This window comes from Triticum aestivum, chromosome 3D, assembly GCF_018294505.1.
Source record: "Triticum aestivum cultivar Chinese Spring chromosome 3D, IWGSC CS RefSeq v2.1, whole genome shotgun sequence".
NCBI lineage: Eukaryota > Viridiplantae > Streptophyta > Magnoliopsida > Poales > Poaceae > Triticum > Triticum aestivum.
Window position 1 is genome coordinate 12661653 of NC_057802.1, and position 19875 is coordinate 12681527.

A 19875-nucleotide genomic window follows, 5' to 3' on the forward strand; every position below is an offset into this window, starting at 1 on the left:
TAATATAAGAACGATTTTCAAACTAACAAAGCTTAAAAAACGTTCTTATATTATGGGACAGAGGGTGTACATCATACATACATTAGATCCTTTGCATACATGAACATGCATAAGTCAAATCGCGGCTACGGACGTCTACGAAGATATACCTGCATCGTGCATGGAACTAATTCGGCAGTGGTCACCTTTGTCACATGAGTGGTGCGGTGTGGTGCCCGTGGTTGATGAAATTGATGGTGACGATGTCTGACGGAGGGAGTAGTAGTCCATGCGGTAAAAGTGCTGCTTTCGGGGAGATAGCTCGATTGCTAGACTTCATGGTGGTGGGTTCCTCGCATACAGTGGGCTGATGGAGGGGTGATGGTCGATGGCGTATAGGTGTCTGTTGGCCGACGGAGGTGGTGGCGTCAGGAGATGCCGCAAGGCTCCCACCAGTGATGAGGAGCGGCAGTGATGGACGGTGTGGTGGGCGGGCGCATGACGGTGAGCTTGGGTGCCCATGGTTGCTGCTAGCCGGTGGAGGAGGTGATGTGGAGAAGCGCGAAGGTGCAGAGTTGACGGCAGCTTCTGATCTTTTCTGTGGTGCCATAGCCTTGGGCATATAAGCATCTTTTTGGATATGAGATTCATTCACCTCCATTTTGGTATCTTAAGTCAATCTCAATAGGACTTAATCATGATTATGTCTAAATTTTTGAATGATGCTGATAAGGGATGGGCTCAACCTTGTTGAAGAAGATAGTTATTTTAATTGCATAGAATATTTGGAAACAGAGAAATATATGTTATTTTGATGGGGTGCCACCTACCCATGATTGGTTGAGGCCCCTAAAATCTAATCTATCCATTAAGAATTGGGGTATCCCCGACCTTTCAGAGTTCTTCGATATTTTCCCCAATAGTCTCATTGTGCAATTTCTAATTTCTTCCCTTGACTTTGGGTCAAAATGGCCCGGTAAATATTTGAACTAAACAATATACTTATTGTAGGAGTCTCTCGTGTTGTTTTTCTGCTAAAGAAAGAAAATCTAGCAAATTGTTGCATTCCTTTAATACTGACCCAGAACCAACCATATATGTATGACCCCCCCCCCCCCCCAACCTACCATAGACGTCACACTATACATAAAACCCGACGATGACACATATTCGGCTCCTCCCACCATAACCCTAGAGCAAACCACTCAAAATCCTAGCGCCGCCGCACTACATCCTCACAATCCCCACAAAGTTTGACCTCTCGTCGCGCAAATCTGCAGATCTACACATCGCCCCATGAGAGGGGGGAGGATTCCTCTGGTATGATTTCCAAATCTTAAACTTAGCAAATTATATGTTGTAAATAGAAACCACATCAAAGTTTGGGTGAATAAATCTGTTGCTTCGGAGGAGCGGGGCTCCTCCTATCATAACCCTAGATATTGGTGATCGATTTCGTCGTCATCGAGGTTTCCTAGGGAAAGAGGGTAAGGGATATATGAGAAAACGGGGATTGGGGTGCGAGTAGGGTCAATTCTTTTGTGGGACAGAGGTGGTGCCACCAAGGAAAGAGTGGGCAGAGAGGAATTGGATCTAGGAGCACTTCGCTGCTTCAGTGAACCGCTTGTTCGTCTTCCTCCCCACTTGACCAACACTAGCCACAATCGTGGGTTGCAACGATAGTGCAGATGCGTCTCCTCATCTAGCATAGGGGTGGGGGAAAATGAGGGAGATGCGCGTGAGAGGAGGGGGGGGGGGCATGGGCGGACGGGTAGCAGAGTTGCATAGTGGCCGACTAGTCGGTGCGTCGTCGCCACCTAAGGGGAAAGAGTTGGGGTGGGTCAAGGATAAATGGTTAGGGTCTATTGTCGAGGTACGGTTTATATATCTCATGGGTTTTTGGGCCTTTGAGACTGCCCTGTTCTACAGGGTTGGAGGCCGAGACACCATCTGGGATTTCCCACATATATGTCGCACACCATTTTGTAGCAATTAACAATAATGGATGATGCACATAGTGATGATTTTTTTTAATTTGGAGAGGCCAAGACACCGATGTGAATTTTGAACAAAACTCATCACATTACCTTGAACGTTTTCGGTTTTCCCGAACTGTCATGGATTGGTTGTCTTCTTTACCAGTTTTTGTCTTCGTTTCATAGAATCAATTCTCCGAATTCTTGAGAAGTTCATTACATATGTGTATCCGATTAATTCATTTATTCATGCACACGTCCTGTTCAGCATGGAAAAAAATATAATACAATTCATGACAATTTCATTTCTGTGAATGTGCAGGAAGTGTAGATCCATCCAGAATGGCCATGGTTGCACCTGAGATATGTTACATTGACCTCCTTGATGAAGACATCCTTGCTAAAATCTTTGCCTGCCTGCCGGAGCCGACGAGCATCGCCCACTCTACCCTCGCCTGCAAACCGTGGTGTCATGTCATCACTGATCACGGCATCCTTCGCCAACACCGTCCGCCGGCCCTTTGTGGCATTTTCCAAGAGGTCTACTCACCAGAATTAGGCAAGCATCGCATGATTTTTAGTCCCACCAACCAGGTGGAATCACCGGATCTTGTTGAGAAGATCAATAACGTCCAAACCAATATTGCCAAGTCCTTGCCCGGTGGCCCTTGGTCCATCGTAGATTCCTTGGAGAACCTTCTCCTCCTTTGGCATGTACGCCCCATCAACGACTCAGGGGCCATGGAGATATGCGCGATATACAACCCTATCAACCATGACTTTCAGGAACTCCCTCCGGTGGTCAACTCCCGGTACATCAAGTTCTTTGGTGCTTCCATGTTGCGTGATGACTCAGCAACTTCCTCAGATCTGTCTTTCAAAGTGGTGTGCGTGGTGGCAGTGCTTAGTGACCATGCTGATGAGTGGATCTACCAGACGTGTGTACATTCGGGTGGCTCTGACAATGGTGGCAGCTGGAGCGTCCTTCCATATCGGGCCAGCAGCAGGATGACCCACATCTGGTCCATTAGTGGTATTTGTGTTAGACAGGCAACTTGTGTTGGTGCTGCGCTATTCCGTAACATTCGATACCTGCGCAGTACGGCGGCCTCTTACACTGATTCCATGTGGGTGTTGATGTTGGACAAGCGCACTGGCGGGACTTCCCTGATGGTCACGCCGCCCAATAGCTGGATGCTGCCGGATGGCGGCGCGTTTGTGGATTATGGCAGGGGAAACGACGAAAAGTTGTGGTTCGTGTGCATCGATAGGCTCCTCGTGCTTCGGCTCTACAGCCACCCGAAGCCCCAAGAAAGCAATGCTACTCAACTCAGCGAGCAGTGCTGTCTGGAGGGAAAGGTGGAGCCACATCCGCTCATCATGGAGCTTGTCGTTGATGCAACTGGCGCCGACAAGCAGTGTGCTCACAATGTGTGTTCATGCCATGGGTACGTCTTCTTCAGCATAGAAAAGTACGGGTATTTCGCGGTGCATCTGAGGAGTATGCGTGTGCAGCGGCTGAGCGGCGTCCCTGGGAACTACAGGGGCCGTCTTTATCCCTTCATGTGTTGTAATCTGAATGAATTATTCTGATGTTCGATGGATTTATCTGCATCCGAGTTTACATGTTTGCGAAACTTATGTATCCGAATTGTTCATTTTTATTGCTATTTTAGACCATCGAATTTGTCGTTTGTTTCATGTCATGAATGAAATGGGATTTACACATATCTGCAGCTTGATAACTTTATATTGTTTGTGTAATTTTGATTTATCATGAAATTTGGCAGTAATCGCTTTTCACATTTGTTATGTCTCAGCCATCTTGAGAATGTTATTTCTTAAGTCGACCAGGTTGCATTAGGATATACTTACAGCTGCACAAAACATTATGTTCAATTTAAAAGTTCTCTCTGCTTTAGTTTCTAGTTAGGTACAAGCAGAGTGTATTGATATTTCAAGACTAATAAAAGTTAGGCGCAAGCTTTTACGGTGTATTTTATAGATCATTTCAAAACTATAAACTATAGGAAAGCATATAACATATGAGTGTCATATTTCAAGATTGGTGCAAGAGAGAGCCACGAAATTAATTGTTCCGTGTTGCGGAGAGAGGCATATGGCCTGAACTGGCACTATATGCCAATTCTGTTGGCACGGAAGATTTTAACTAGAGCAGGAATCTTAAGGACATGGCTATTTAGACAGACCACCGCAAATACCAGCAATTGCTCCCGAAGGTTTTCCATCATGTTAAGCAGCAATCTTCCGGAATTGGGTTTTCCATCATCCTGTGTACCAACTTCCAAACCAAAATTGGCACAACAATCATCTAACAAACAATGTTCTTGTGTAGTCACTCACTCATTCCCCTTCAGCAAGGTCAGTTATTAATTGATCGTAACTCCAAACAGGACACTTCTAATAATCAGGCTTCATAGTGAGGCAGAGACTTGCTTAAACTTATCAATGTCTTTGCAATTAAGTAAATAGCATAATTGTTTCATACAGTGCAGCCACCCACAGCTTTCTTCTACCAGCGCTTCTTTCTTCTGTTTGAGATCAATAGCAGGGATCAAAATTTCGCCACATAGCGTTCGAGCTAGTTTTACCGGCTAAGGTATGTTATTATTGTCATGTAAGAATGTGCATTGACTTGACTGTAGGTCACACACTGAAACGAAGATTAAGGCATTCAACAGCTTTGCATTTATATTATGTACTAGCTTATTTCGTACACATATATGAAGCCTTGCAGTTAGTGGAATACAGATGACTGTACATAAAACTTCTACTACCACACTACACCTCAAACAGGGGAAATAGGTATAATATGTGTGCGCATACATACTCTGTACTAAAACAGAAAAATGGATGCAGTAGGTCAAGATGAAATATTCTACATTGTTTCCATGATCGGACTACAAAACACTTGGCAAGAAATATAGCAGTGTAATGCTTGAACTCTGATGAAATTGTTAATTTAAGCCTTAAACACCATCGTGAAGAAGCTTTATCTAGGTCGCAGTGCCCGAGTACATGAATCCGGAAAAACCAAACCAGTATATAGAAGTGCCCAAAGCCTAGTGTTTAGAAAACTACAAGTCCCGCTAAGATAAGCTCAGTATAAATCAATCTACTAACACAAATTAATTAGCGGCAAGTAAGAGGGAGCATGTTAAAATTACTCTTAGCTACCAGCACATAACCAAAACTGAGCAGCATGTTCTCATGAAGCCAATCCGCAGAGCCCCAATCAAGTCATCGAGTAATGGCTCGCCAACAAGCAAATGATAACGGGCACAGCAAGACCATATATTTGCTGCACCAAGATGATGACAGTGAGACGACTAGAATCAAAACAAATAAAAACCTTTTAACATGTAATCAAACCAGGGAGAAAGGATCTATAAAATAAGCAATGATCATACCGTGTAATCTAATACAGTGGACTTTTGATAAGAAAATAATTAGTAAAGCAAAGAAATCTCTGAAGGAGAGTAGCTGTATGAGTGGAAACCTATGGCGATTAGTTTGAAAGCTCACGTAAGCATATCTTCAGAATCAGCAATCGGCAGATTCACTTGTTGAGGCTTAGGACTACGGATTAAAAAAAAAGGGACTACGGATTAAAAGGTCTTTGCTTGAAACCAAACCTTATCGTGGTTGTGTAACTTCTGCACCGTGGCATGAATCCAGTCCTCGAGTTCCATGTCATGCATGCACACGTATCGGCTGCAATACCATTGCCACCGCTAGCAGCCAGGACTTTGCCACCTATGTCAACTAAGGGAATTTTATATGATTTATAAGACTAGTCAGATTAAATAGTTGATGGCCTGTAGAGCAGATAATCTGAAGAAAACAAATACTAAAAGGATTGTCTCATGAAGAAGAATGCAACAAACTGATGCCAGTTAAGTAGGAGTAAAAATGCTTACAGATTCAGATTCTGCATTTGTGGACAACACCAAGTAAAAGCGCCAGCGATGTGTAATATTCCCTGGGTGCACTGAATACTCGGCAGGACCGGAAATATGTTACGAGACGAAGCAGGGCCATAATCTTCACCTCTTGCCATCAGCTTTTATCATGTCACGATGCACTGGAGGCGGAGCTTTCTGCTTTAATGGAAAGTTTGGCGCTGGCTCGAAAATGGAGTAATCATCCCATTCTTGCTGAATTAGACTGTCCGGAGGCAACCGACTTGATAAAGAACAGGGACAGAGATAGATGAAGATTTGCTTTCTTAATTCATGAATTCAGACACAACATGGAAGGACAGAACACTTGTATTACTCATGTGCGTTGATGTCAAAACTCTGTAAGCTATATACTGAACTCAAAAGGGCACTGTCGTCTTTTTAGGGTCTGAACCTGAATACCTGATGAGGTAGTCAAACTGAAATTAACCTGTTAGATGAGTCATACAAGTATTTGACGCAAAAAGGGAAATCGGGGAGCAATCCTTTGTCAAAAAGAAAAGGTAATCCCGACACTGTGCATGGGCAATTATTTTTGGTGGCGATTATTTTTCAGTCTACTTAGACTTTGGTGGCGATTACTGAGTTGTTCTGCAATGTGTCTATCTAATACTACTATGTTGTGTGAAATAGTTACGAAACTAGAGCTGAGTTGGTTAAACAAACACTAAAATAAAAAAAATAACTTGTTGAATAAACTCATTATCACTTTTTCGCAGGGTGTAAACTCGGTCGTAGTGGCAAACATAACTTCAAAAAAATAAACCGATTTAATTTTATCCATGGAAGACTGCTTGAAACCGAACCTCATTAAAACCAGTTTGTTTGCTTCGTCCCTCCAGCCGGCTTTACTAATCTTGCTTGTGCGTTCAGCTCGTATATGTAGCCTCGTGACACCAGCACATCACCATTAATGTCTAGCGGATCAAGCAGATATAACTTACCTGCCACTATGTAACCTGCAATGCAACCTACTGCTACACAAAGCACATGTGCAAGAATTCCAGACAGGGTAACAACAGCACTTAGTATTACAGATATCTGCAGTTTGCACTTAGCATTGATATCTGCACTTAGTATTAACAAGTAACTACTTACCTGCCGCTTAGCATTTCAACACTATGCAGTCTCAAATTGATATCTTCTATCTGGATGTGGACACCAACATAGTAGTGCTGTATATATGACAAGTCCGTGAGTGTATGGACCTGTCAGACCCTAGTACTAATCTGACGAGCAAGGCAAGCAATCACACACAAACTGGGACGGAAAATTGGGGAATTCGGCCCCCGTCAGATGAGCATTGCGTATATGGTGCATGTATAAGGAGTATGTAGGGTTTTGACACTTACGTGAAGTAGCTAGCTTAAGTGACCAGACCAGCGGTGAAGGTGGAGAAGCGAGGACAGCCATCAGATTCGACGCTTCAGGCTTCTTCAGTCCTCAGTTAGACAGTACTGACAGGACCAGTCTCTTTGAGGCTTTGAGTTGTGTGGTTGTGCGTGGAACCAACGTGGATAAAGTACCCATATCATATCTCAATCTTTCTTTTTGGCCTCACGATAAAAAAAACATGAGCATAGCAAAACAATGTCTCGTATTCGCTGCCTGTTTCATTTCAGCTTACACACCCGTCCTGTTTAGTCCCAAAGTTAAGAAAGTAAACCAATCGTCAGTCCATAAAAATAAGGGTTAAGCCCCATCGCCTGATACAAAACAAATTAGAGAGAAAAGTTAAATGGGTTTGAACTGTAAGTATGTGGTTTATTACTCAAAATTTTTATGGAATAACTATTTGTAGCTTCCTGACATTGGAAGGCTAAAACATAGGTTTTTAAGAGATTTCACCATTTAAAATCGGTCAATATTCATATTATTAAATTTCATTTTAGTTAGGGTTTAATCCTAATTCCAAAATTAATACCTTCTAATCTTTCGTAAATTTCTGGACTGTAATCATGAGGGTCTTTTCCTGAATAGTTTGAACAACCAATAGTGCATTCATCCACTTACTCGTGTTCTCCCTATAGCAAGGTCTATACACTTATCTAGGTAGCTATCAAACTCGACTTTGTGGGACAGAAGACAAAAGTTGGTGACTTGGTGCGCATAAGTATAAAAGAAAGTTGGTGACTTTGTTCTCCCTATAGCAAGGTCTATACTCTCTTGCTAGTGGAATTACTAGTAAGCATTCGAGAAAACGAGATGTTCATAAGTATAAAAGAAAAATCGGATACGCACGATCTATCAAGGAGCCCTTCTCTCTCAAAAAAAGGTGGGAGCATACCACTTGACGACTCATCTTCCTGCTGAAACCTCATACACTCCATTTGGTCAGTCAATGATCAATCCTGCCCTGCCCCCGATGGAGGCCGTGGTGGCGAGCGCCACAACAGGAGCGATGCCAACGCTCCTGCCCAAGCTCGGGACCTGCTCGAGAAGGAGTACAAGCTGTCCAAAGACATGAAGAAGGAAATCGCCTCCTTGAGCGACGATATGAGCAGCATGAGCGCTCTACTTAGCGAAATAAGAAAATTAACCTATCGTCAGAAAGAGCTGAGCCCTGTCGCCTAATACCTTGCGCTCCTGCGCCCATCGATCACTTCATACAAACATTTGCCATGTACTGCAAAAGCAAACAAAACGATGGTCATATCCAAATTGGCACAAGAATAATTCAGCAAACATGTATTCTAAGAGAAATTAACAAGCAGCAATGTTCCAGCACTCACTACAGTTGCATAACTGTTGCATACAATCCAGAATCCGGCATACAATTCAGCAAACCACTGCCTTCTTCTACCAACATTCATTTCTTCTGTTTGAGATGAAGAGCAGGGTTCAAAATCCGACCAGGTAGCCTTTACTGGCTAAAGTACATTATTTTGTGCTACTTCCCCTTTTGCTCTTGAATATTGTTTGAAGTTCAAAACACTAGAGGGTTTCAACAAAAGTAATGCAAAAAAAAAGAATTTGGTCAGATTTGGAATAGTTCCCAGCCCTGCTCCAGAGTGCACGGCGCATATACAACAGAACTGAGTGACGTTGACAGTACCTTGGGGTTGCAGTCAAGCAACTAGTCAGTGGCCGCCAGAGTTGATTGAATGGGATCTCCATGGAGCACCCAAGGACGACAACTTTGACCGTAGACTCCATCGGTCAACCATGGCAGCATAGCTCTGGCACAATAGCTAAATACTACCCGAGCCTGTAACATACTCTGCTTTGCTTCCCCAGCTAGACAGGCTCGTTCATCCAGCATGTGTCGAACAACCAGTCTCTTGCTCACTCTCATCAGCATAAGCATCTTTCCATTCTTCACAACTGGTTCACTACAGCCCCAGCATGCTCATGGCGCCGGCTGCATCCCGGTCGAGAGGGCTGCCTTGCTCTCCTTCAAAGAGGGCATTACAAGCAACAACACCAACCTCCTTGCCTCGTGGCAAGGACATGAGTGCTGCCGGTGGAGAGGCGTCAGTTGCAGCAACCGAACAGGCCATGTCATCAAGCTTCACCTTCGAAATCCGAATGTGACGCTCGATGCCTATGGCTACTATGATACATGTGCTGGTGCCAGTGCTTTGTTCGGCAAGATAAGTCCCTCTCTGCTTTCCTTGAAGCGTCTAAAGCACCTCGACCTCAGCATGAACTGTTTACTTGGGCCAAATAGCCAAATTCCTCATTTACTGGGCTTCATGGGGAACTTGAGATACCTTAACCTCTCTGGCATACCATTTACCGGTACAGTGCCTTCTCAGCTTGGTAATCTGTCTAAGTTGCAGTATCTTGACCTTGGCCAAACTGGTGAATTTTCAGATTCAGATATGTACTCAACGGATATCACCTGGTTAACAAAGTTGTCTTTCCTGAAGTTCCTTAGAATGAGGGGAATAACACTAGAAGGGATAGGTGACTGGCCTCATACCCTGAATAGGATTCCATCTCTGAGGGTTATTGATCTTTCCCTCTGTTCTCTTCATAGTGCAAACCAATCACTTCCACACCTTAATCTCACAAAACTTGAGAAGCTTGACCTCTCCCTGAATTACTTTGAGCACTCACTTGGATCTGGCTGGTTTTGGAAAGCGATAAGCCTCAAGTACCTCGCTCTTGGGCATAACTCACTATTCGGCCAGTTCCCTGACACACTAGGAAACATGACGTCCCTTCAAGTCCTTGATGTTTCCTATAATTGGAACCCCGACATGATGATGATAGGAAAGCTTCTTAAGAATCTTTGTAGTTTGGAAATCATTGACCTCGATGGTAATGAGATAAGTGGAGAGATAGAAGTGCTGATGGAGAGTTGGCCGCAATGCACATGGAAAAATTTGCAGGAGTTGGATTTAAGTAGCAACACTTTCACTGGAACTCTGCCAAACTTTCTTGGTGACTTCACCAGTTTGCGCACACTAAGCCTCTCTGGAAACAGCCTTGCTGGACCTATACCACCACAGCTTGGGAATTTGACATGTCTAACCTCCCTTGATCTCAGCAGCAATCACTTCACTGGAAGTATACCAGACGAGCTTGGGAATTTGAGGTATTTAACTGCTCTTGAACTCCAGGGCAACGAAATTACTGGATCTATACCCCTACAGCTTGGGAATTTGACATGTCTAACCTCCATTGACCTCGGTGACAATCACCTCACAGGAAGTATACCAGCCGAGGTTGGGAAATTGACGTATTTGACTTCTTTGGACCTCTCCAGCAATCATCTCAATGGAAGTGTACCCACTGAAATGGGTTCTCTTATTAATCTGATTTCTCTGGACCTGAGGAACAATAGCTTTACTGGTGTGATCACAGGAGAACACTTTGCAAATCTAACAAGTTTAAAGCAAATAGACTTGTCTTACAACAATTTGAAGATGGTACTGAATTCAGATTGGCGTGCTCCCTTTACCTTGGAGTCTGCATCATTTGGATCTTGCCAGATGGGTCCTCTGTTTCCACCTTGGCTTCAGCAGCTGAAAACCACTCAACTTAACATTTCAAGCAACGGTTTGAAGGGCGAGTTTCCAGATTGGTTTTGGTCCGCATTTTCAAATGTCACACATCTGGACATCTCTAACAACCAAATAAATGGAAGCTTGCCAGCACATATGGATAGCATGGCTTTTGAAGAACTCCATCTCAGTTCGAACCGGCTTACTGGACCAATACCTACTTTGCCAATAAATATCACCCTATTAGACATCTCCAACAATACATTTTCAGAAACAATACCATCAAACCTTGTAGCCCCAGGACTTAAAGTATTGTGTATGCAGTCAAATAATACTGGTGGCTACATTCCAGAATCTGTTTGCAAATTGGAACAACTAGAGTATCTGGATTTGTCGAACAATATTTTGGAGGGTAAAATTCCTCAATGTCCTGACATCCACAATATAAAATATCTTATACTCAGCAACAACAGTTTATCAGGAAAAATCCCAGCATTTTTGCAGAATAATACAAATCTAAAGTTCTTGGATCTGTCATGGAACAACTTCTCTGGAAGATTACCTACATGGATAGGGAAGCTGGCCAATTTGCGTTTTCTCATACTAAGCCACAACAATTTTCTGATAGTATTCCAGTCGACGTAACAAAGCTTGGGCATCTTCAATACTTGGATCTATCAGACAATAGGTTCTTTGGTGCAATACCTTGTCATCTGTCGAACCTAACATTTATGAGAACATTACAAGAGGACATAGATATGGATGGCCCTATTCTATATGTTTTCAAAGAATATGCGACCGGAATTGCACCTCAAGAATTAGGACAAACATTGTCAGTAAATACAAAAGGACAACATCTTATATATCATATGACACTTGCATATTTTGTGGGGATTGATTTATCATACAACTCCTTGACTGGTGAAATTCCTACAGACATCACTTCACTTGATGCACTAGTGAATTTGAATTTATCATCAAACCAGTTGAGTGGAGAAATTCCAAACATGATTGGCGCCATGCAGTCATTAGAATCACTCGACCTCTCTCAGAATAAACTTTATGGTGAAATCCCATCGAGCTTGACAAATCTGACATCTCTGAGCTACCTGGACCTGTCCTACAACAGTTTGTCTGGCAGGATACCCTCTGGCCCCCAACTTGACACCCTCAGTGCTGAAAATCAGTCACTTATGTACATCGGCAACAGTGGACTTTGTGGGCCTCCTGTCCACAAGAATTGTTCAGGAAATGAACCTTCCATCCATGACGATCTCAAAAGCAGCAAGAAAGAATTTGACCCACTGAACTTTTACTTTGGGCTTGTGCTGGGATTTGTGGTGGGTCTCTGGATGGTGTTTTGTGCACTGTTGTTCAAGAGGACATGGAGAATTGCTTATTTCCGGCTCTTCGACAGGGTGTATGATCAAGTCTATGTATTTGTGGTTGTGAAGTGAAGCTTCACAAAGAACACGGATGCAGAATAAGCAATTATTCTGAAGGATGCAGTGTATATGCTGCAACCCACTGAATGAGAGCTCCCAGGGTGTGGAAGATCTTCAGCAGCATATGTTATATCGTGTGCCTTGTTGGTACCCTCTAAATAAAGATGAAGACGTCTAGTTCTTTTGACACATTTATGACTTTACTACTGCTGAACTATTGTGGTAAATGTAAGACTTCAATATTATTTCGCTATTCTGATAGATGCAAGACTTTACTGTTCTTGTGGGTTGTAATCATCATCAGGGTCTTTCTCTGAATAATTTCAACATTCTCCTGTGGTTACGACGAGTTAATTTTCCTTTGTTGCAGGACGGGTTTGTCATCTGAACTAAACCGGTTGTAGAAAACCCTGCGAAACTTCAGTTCATAAAATCTTGTACTATGTGACATTATTCCCTTGCTTTCTGAAGGGTACGAGTACAATGCGCGCGATGATTTGTAGAACTGTGTCCGGTCTTTATCTGAGTTGGAGTTGGAGCGTCGTTTGTTTCATAGGTTTCATGTTTTTATTTGTAGATTGAAAGGTGTGCAGTGGAAATGTCCTTGACTGCCCAATCCTCAAATGTTAACTGGGACCTGGAGAGTATCGAAGCCGCGCTCAGGCAGGCAATCAGCAAGCATCGGGGGGTTCCTGATATTCGCATTCAGTCCATGTAAACATGGTACGGATAGAAAACCCTCCATAGTGGGTATTGTATGACACAAGGACTAGCCGTGCGTGCACAACGTTACCTAGCTAATTAGGCAGGAGCCCATTTTTCCAGACGATCTTCTGATTTTAAAAAATGTTTCGCGAAAAAAATAATGAATTTTTATAAATATTCATAGGATGAAAAAAAATTGAATATTTTAATGACTAGTAGATGGCCCGTGCGTTGCTACGGGCTACAATTCACATAAATGAATCAAACAAGTGATTAAGTTCGTCTCCAAATCAAGCTCAATGCTCCTCATACATCCAAGCATGTATGGACATCAAACGGGCGCCCACCATGCTCAACCATCTGGACAGTCCGGGCTCCTCCAAATCCAGACCATATGTGAGGGAGAAATGTGTTTGTCCGGACCCTCCCCCTCCAGCTCGGTTTCCCTATGACGGTCCAACACAAAAAAAACCACCCCACAACGCACCCTTCCCTTTTCCTGCCGGGCTCTTCCCTTCCAGCTCGGTTTCCACCGTAGAGGGACATTTTTCATTGGAGCCCTCTCCTTTAAAACCGAAATGACGCCAACCTCACCTTCGCTTTAGCGTCCTCTCTCCTTCACATCGTAATTCCCATGGACCACCAAGGAGGAGTCCCCCGCCAACTATCCCGCACTCCGCCTTGATCCCCTCCCTCGTGTTCATGCCGATATCAAGGGGGAGGAGGTGTGCGTCGCCCGTGGGGCCAACTACCCCGCACGCCGCCTTGATCCCCTCCCTCGTGTTCGTGCCGATATCAAGGGGGAGGAGGTGTGCGCCGCCCGTGGTGCCCCCGAGCCAAGAAGGCAGATCCGATGTGTACTGAGCCATTGTCACGTTGTATCATACAGTGTTGCCATCACTTTGCCGCCATAATGGACAACACATGACGATAACCATACCCGGAGCTATCAATGAAGTGTTGAAAAAAAAGAACTAAGTTGCAGATAAACCTGGGAAATGTCTCGGTCTTCGACTTTGCTGACAGTGGTCTAGGAGCAACCAAGAATTTTGTCTTAGGATACAACATATGCTAAGAAACTCTTTAAATTTCTTTCCTCATTTTCCTAGGATCTCCACATACATGTAGCTACCCTATACTTCTTCTATTATTTCAGGTAAGACTGGTGTATAGCATGGCTTTCAAGGGGCACGCCAACAGCCCAACACAATATTAGCCTTCATCCAAAAGGATACTACATTCTTATCTCATAGGAAAATAAGGAGTTTAAATTCATGTACTTCGTGCACATCAAGTAAATTTGTGAATTAACAGCAAGTTCACATTACCAATGTGGCATTTATCTCTTTTATTAAGCACCACAACAAACAAGGAATACATTTGGCAATACAAATATTATGTAAGATTCTACTGTTACTAATGATAATCTAGTTACTGGGTACAACAAAAACATTTTGATGCTTGTTCCGGAACCCTAGTAGCATGCTAAATACAATATGACCATGAAAGGGACACCTCGCCCAAGATTTGCATGTTGCTACAATCTCTGCGATATGGACACTGTCTAAAATGTAGGAACACTCATTCTCTTCAGCGCGGGACGCATCTTCGGGTTGAGCGTGTTGGTGAATGATCCCATCCGCCATGTAACAAACCAACAAAAGTACTTCTATTTTGAAAGAAATGTCAGTAGACATTATCTTTTATCATAATATTCAAATAAAGAAGTTATGAAACCTTTTCACATATAGACCGGAGGCAGTTGGCCATGTAATTTATTTACAACCGAAAAGGAATGATCCGTTATGTTGATCTGTAAATATTCAAATACATAATTTATAAAACCTTGTTCATATATAGACAGGAGGGAACAGGACAAGTAATTTATTTACAACTGAAAAAGCAGATGAGTGCAATGCATATGTGTTGCTACGAGCAACATGTCACAATGCATGTGTGTTGCTACGAGCACGCTGCTGATTGCTACATAAAAGGGGAATGCATCATTTTATCTCCTGACTGACATTGAACTATTGAACAGATAGTGTAAATCCAAAATTCGCTTTTTGACGAACATGGTGAAATGGCATAATGTTAATTAATTTGCAAAATATAAATAAGGAAACTCAAGGATTACACGTACAACCACCACACTCTTGCAAAATATTATCAAAAGTATGAACTGTGAGATGAAAAAATCAGCCACCATTTTGCATGATACTTCAACCTTGTTGTGATTTTTTTATCTAATAGAAAACCTTGTTGTGAATTTTCTCTAGCATTCAGGTTACAAAAGAGAATGCATCAATTTGTATGAAATCGGGAGCCATGAGATACATATGTGTTCCCTACTCTTCTCCCTCATCATGAGATGGGGGAGTGAATGCATCAAATCCTTATCATTTTTAGCTAACCACTGAATTACCTCCATTATCAGTAATTCAACTACTCACATTGGAGCTAGTACTGAACTTCAGTATTTATTTAGGACAGTAACAATCTTATCAACCAAAGAACCGGCACCACTCTACTGTTGACAACATGCTTGATTCGACCACTTGATGCATGATATTAAGTACCTAGATCTGAAAGAGCCTAATTTCTCTAGTTGAACTAATTCACATAGATGGAAGTGTTCCAGTAATTTCTCAGTAAGCCAAAGGGATCAGTGAATGGCACCAAACATGGTAGGAAACACAAATACATGTACCGTTCCACATATCTACTTGTAAAACTGCAGACAGATTGTAGCATTTGTAATCCCTATAACAGGCCCATTCATATAATAGTTATCCTGTATTTTGAAGAGTATATCTCTGCAGTTTGATTATCGTTGTTTAATTAGAGGCTAGAGTGTTTGCAAGTCAAAATACTACATCTGATGCAAGATGGGCAATTAAGCTCATGTAAGCTATTGCACAAGATGAAGTAGAAGGAACATATCGCTCTTGAAATAGAAGTTAGACAAACATATTGTCCAAGCGGTGAAAAGATAAGTGTTTGAGTCGTTGAAGTGAGATGGCGAAACCTACAAATGCACAGAAGTTCATAATTAGAAAACCAAATAGGCAAAATATGTAAAGTACATACAAAATTAGGCAAGTCCGGAGACCAACAAAAGAGATTTCATTCTCTTCCTTTTTTTGCGGATAAAAAGAGATTTCATTCAGTACCACCCATCCAAACATGATTCCATTGCGTTGATCGGAATCACCGTTTGTGATCCAAATTGCCGCTGCTGTGATTTGATTACAATCAATATGGTGTCCCCAGACGTCCATTGTGGCTACCACCCCATAATATTCGCTTTTTCTATTTTCAGAATGCACAGAAAACTGCAAATAATTTGGTACTGACGAAATTACAGGACAATGGATAACAAGCATCCGAGGAGCTCAAGAGCATGGATGGAACACTAAAAATTCCCTTCAAGCGAATAAGAGAGCGCGTATGGTTTTAACCGTACATGGCAAATAATTGAGATATGAGAGTTAGTGTTATGCTCGTGTATGTGAGCGACTTCGATTGTACTATGTTATAAAAAAATTAAATCCAGGATGCACTGAAAATTGCAAAAATAAAATTATTATTTTTACATATTTTTGGATATTCAGCGGAAAATAGTAAATGACAATCTTCGACAACTTGGTGGAAAATTAATTTGATGCATGAATGTTTACCTTTTGGTCATCGAGTCGACCTCCTAGACTTTGATGCGCAAGACAAATGGTGCATATGACCAAGATGTGCAATCCATGACGAACAGGGGACATTCTGAGAGATGATATTATGTGATTATATGTGGCCATGACAGAACTCAAGTATATAGAAGCGATCTCCATGTGAGGTCGAGGTGGGCCCTCAGATTAAGCACCCTCTCCACCTACCCCGCCCAATCGAAAATAAGGTGGGCCCTCAGATTAAGCATCTATACTCACCATAGTGGACCACTCATTTGTTTATGCGGTGGCGGTGCACACCATAGATTTTGACAGCATGGATGCATATATAGTAACATGTCAGATCAAGATGTAAACAACAGAGAGAGGAAGGGTCATAGCTAAATTCAGAGAACCGTCACCTCGCCTCCACTTCCCTTCTCCACAACTCCACCACGCCACATGCAGAGAAGAGAACTACCACACGTTTCATAGAACAAGTGCGAGAGAATTGCCATAGGAATCAAAGATATGTCATATGTGTTGCTTCCGTGAGAAATCTCTGCCAGCCAGCAGCTCCCTGGTGCGCTGTCAGCACACATTTAGCGCCATGGTTTGCACTGTTGCCGCAAATCATCCTCCTTTTCCAGCTTATGTATATTCATCGTGGCAGTCAGGAATTCAGTGTAATCTATGCTGCCACTCTTGCCTACACAACCTGAATCATAGCATGGTCAGTGAAATCTTCATTACTTCCTCTGTAAAGAAATATAAGAGCATTTAGATCGCAATCTAAATGCTCTTATATTTGTTTACAGAGAGAGTACCTAACTTATGGCGAAGAGTGAAGAAACAATGATCTTACTACTACCATAAGCTTCTAAACCTCTGCTTCATTAATCTTTTAACTTAACTTTCTTAAACCAGCCTTCAGTTCCTCAACTGTGACGGTTCTTCAACCGTGTCCATGTAATTGACATATGTTTTGGGCCCTTGATTTCCTCAGGTGATAGTTTCTTTGCAATTATCTTGAGATTAAATGAAAGAAGCAGCGCGTCAGCTTTAGTACATTGAGACAAAATAGCAATTATCTTTGTCAATGATAATTCACCTTAAGAGCTAGTTGTGTTAGCTTGCTCATCGCCTTGAATTGCTTCATTCTTAAATCTTAATAGGACTCCGCCATCGATAGGTCTGTCTAATACATCACCTTCTTTGAGCCACATATGTTCTGCACACAAACAAGCATTGTTTATCGTAAATGACATATATAATCTATACAAATGCAGAACTCCTCATCCATGATCCCAGATGGTGTACTACCTAGGGCCTATACTGTAGTATATGAATAATATCCCTTGCAGTTTCAAATATTGTCCACGACGGCCTGATACAAAATCAACTTGAACCACCAGTATAGTTTCTAATTGCAAGATTTAGCCCTGTGGTGCACACTGTTTACGCTGGTAAACTAAAGATGTATCCTGAAGATGTATGAATACTTACCTACCCAGAAAGGCAGTGAACCACATAAAAGAATATACAAGATCACTCCGGCACTCCAGAGTCCAGACATCAATTTCTCTCCCATAACTCGGATGCAATAATTCTAGCGTCACATGGTATATGCACTTCTGACATTGTCCTTGTACACTTTTCCTGCATGTTCAAAAAGATGCATGTTGCAATACTGTCTGCATTCATCATTCAACATTTCAGCTCAACACACTGAGACTACTGTACTGGAAATCATGTTGTGTGAGGGATCATGAAAATGTTAGTGATAGGAATAGAACAGCAAGGCCGCAGTGGATGATGGAAAAAGTGTAACTGGACGCAGCAGCTTGTAGCAGCTTCTCCTTGCATCCCCATCGCTAGATCGTAGCAAACTGCACACACGCCCGAATCAGAGCAGATGCGGAGATAACCAAACCAGAAGAAGTGGAGGAGGGAGTCGGATCTGGGGGTTGAGAGAGGGGGTGGCCATGAGTCACCCGCACAAACGGAGGCAGCCATGAGTCATCCCCAACGCTGCATCGTCCGTCCACGCGCTGAACATAGGGAGCAGCGTCTCCATGGCCTTCCTTGTTGTGCACAAGCAGAGATGAGTCGGGCCTGCACACAACAGCACGCACGCACACATCAAATCGAGAAGAAGAAGAAGAAGAGAAGGGGATGCACTCACGCATCAAATGCTGTTCTTGGAGGGGATCCTGCTGGCTTGACCTGCCGTTGGAAGGAGGGGCTAGGGTTTCGGGCGGCGGTTGAGGTCGGACGCGGCGGCTAGGTCCTCTGCTGCTCGCTGCAGGCCAACCATGGTGGCGGTGCGAAACGGGGCTGCTCTGCAGCGACCGGAGATGAGACGAGATGGGGGAGGAAGAACGCGGGCGCGGGCTATGGAGTGAGGGAGAAGGTGGGGGCGGGGGCGGCACCGGGAGTGAGGGAGAAGGTGGGGGCGGGTTGACGCCGGGATCGGGGAGGAGATGGGGGCGGGCGGCGCCGGGAGCCAGCGAGGAGGTTTGGGGCTGGCGGCGCCAGGCAGCGGCGAAGGGATATGGAGGCCTCGCTCGAGTCGTCGACTTTTTCGTAGGCTTTTTTCGTAGGTTTTTTTTTCGCTGGTTTTTTTGGTTGAGGCATGCGAGAGAACTACGTGGACGTGGTTTTGGTTTGGTTTTTTTGAACTGTGAGGTGGGAGGAAGGATGGAAAAAAACCACGGTAGGTGGGACGAAAATTAACCGACGGAGACTACCAACTGAGATATTAGGAGTAGAGATCATTCAGTTTGTGTCAAGATTCGTGCTATCCACAAATGTCACAGACACTGAAAAGCAGAAAACTGAAACAACTCCTCAGTTAAAATTTGCAGATCAACTATACACAAGGGTCACTCATTGTATAAAATATTTCTGAATTTTTTATGAAAGATGAATTTGTCAAATTTCAAATTCTGAATGAATTGTATCGTTTATAAAAGTTAATGTTGCGTTAAAAAATCCGAAACTTCTCTGCACATGATAGTACTTGTGTGATGTTGATCTGCAAAGTTTCAAGCTTAAATATTCTTTTTTTTTCAACCAGACATCCTCTTTCCGTTAATTGCTCAACGGAAACATAACAAAGTTCTTTTAATTGTGGAAAACAAGAGAGGTTTTCTTCCATTAACTTTTATGCAAGA

General features: G+C 42.9%; 1 protein-coding gene, 1 long non-coding RNA gene and 1 pseudogene across 5 annotated transcripts; 2 read left to right on the plus strand and 1 right to left on the minus strand.

Moving 5' to 3' along the window:
- The first annotated feature begins 1132 nt into the window (after positions 1-1132).
- On the plus strand, positions 1133-3676 carry LOC123073757 (uncharacterized). The gene is made up of 2 exons (XM_044496798.1): positions 1133-1299; positions 2278-3676. Exon 2 carries the CDS (start codon positions 2298-2300, stop codon positions 3546-3548), a length of 1251 nt encoding a protein of 416 aa, XP_044352733.1. The 5' UTR covers positions 1133-1299; positions 2278-2297; the 3' UTR covers positions 3549-3676.
- A 5491-nt stretch (positions 3677-9167) lies between these two features.
- On the plus strand, positions 9168-12662 carry LOC123073758 (receptor-like protein EIX2; annotated as a pseudogene).
- A 1730-nt stretch (positions 12663-14392) lies between these two features.
- Positions 14393-19142, minus strand: LOC123076884 (uncharacterized). Of its 4 annotated transcripts, none has more exons than XR_006436286.1 (5): positions 18694-19142; positions 18206-18588; positions 17811-17930; positions 16721-17727; positions 14393-16068 (listed from the first exon to the last, which is right to left on the minus strand). It is a non-coding gene; the product is annotated as an uncharacterized lncRNA (long non-coding RNA). The 4 variants fall into 4 exon arrangements; XR_006436287.1 differs by lacking the exon at positions 14393-16068 and having other exon boundaries at positions 16939-17727; positions 18694-18814; positions 18926-19142; XR_006436285.1 differs by lacking the exon at positions 14393-16068 and having other exon boundaries at positions 16939-17417; positions 17565-17727.
- Between the last annotated feature and the right edge of the window lie 733 nt (positions 19143-19875).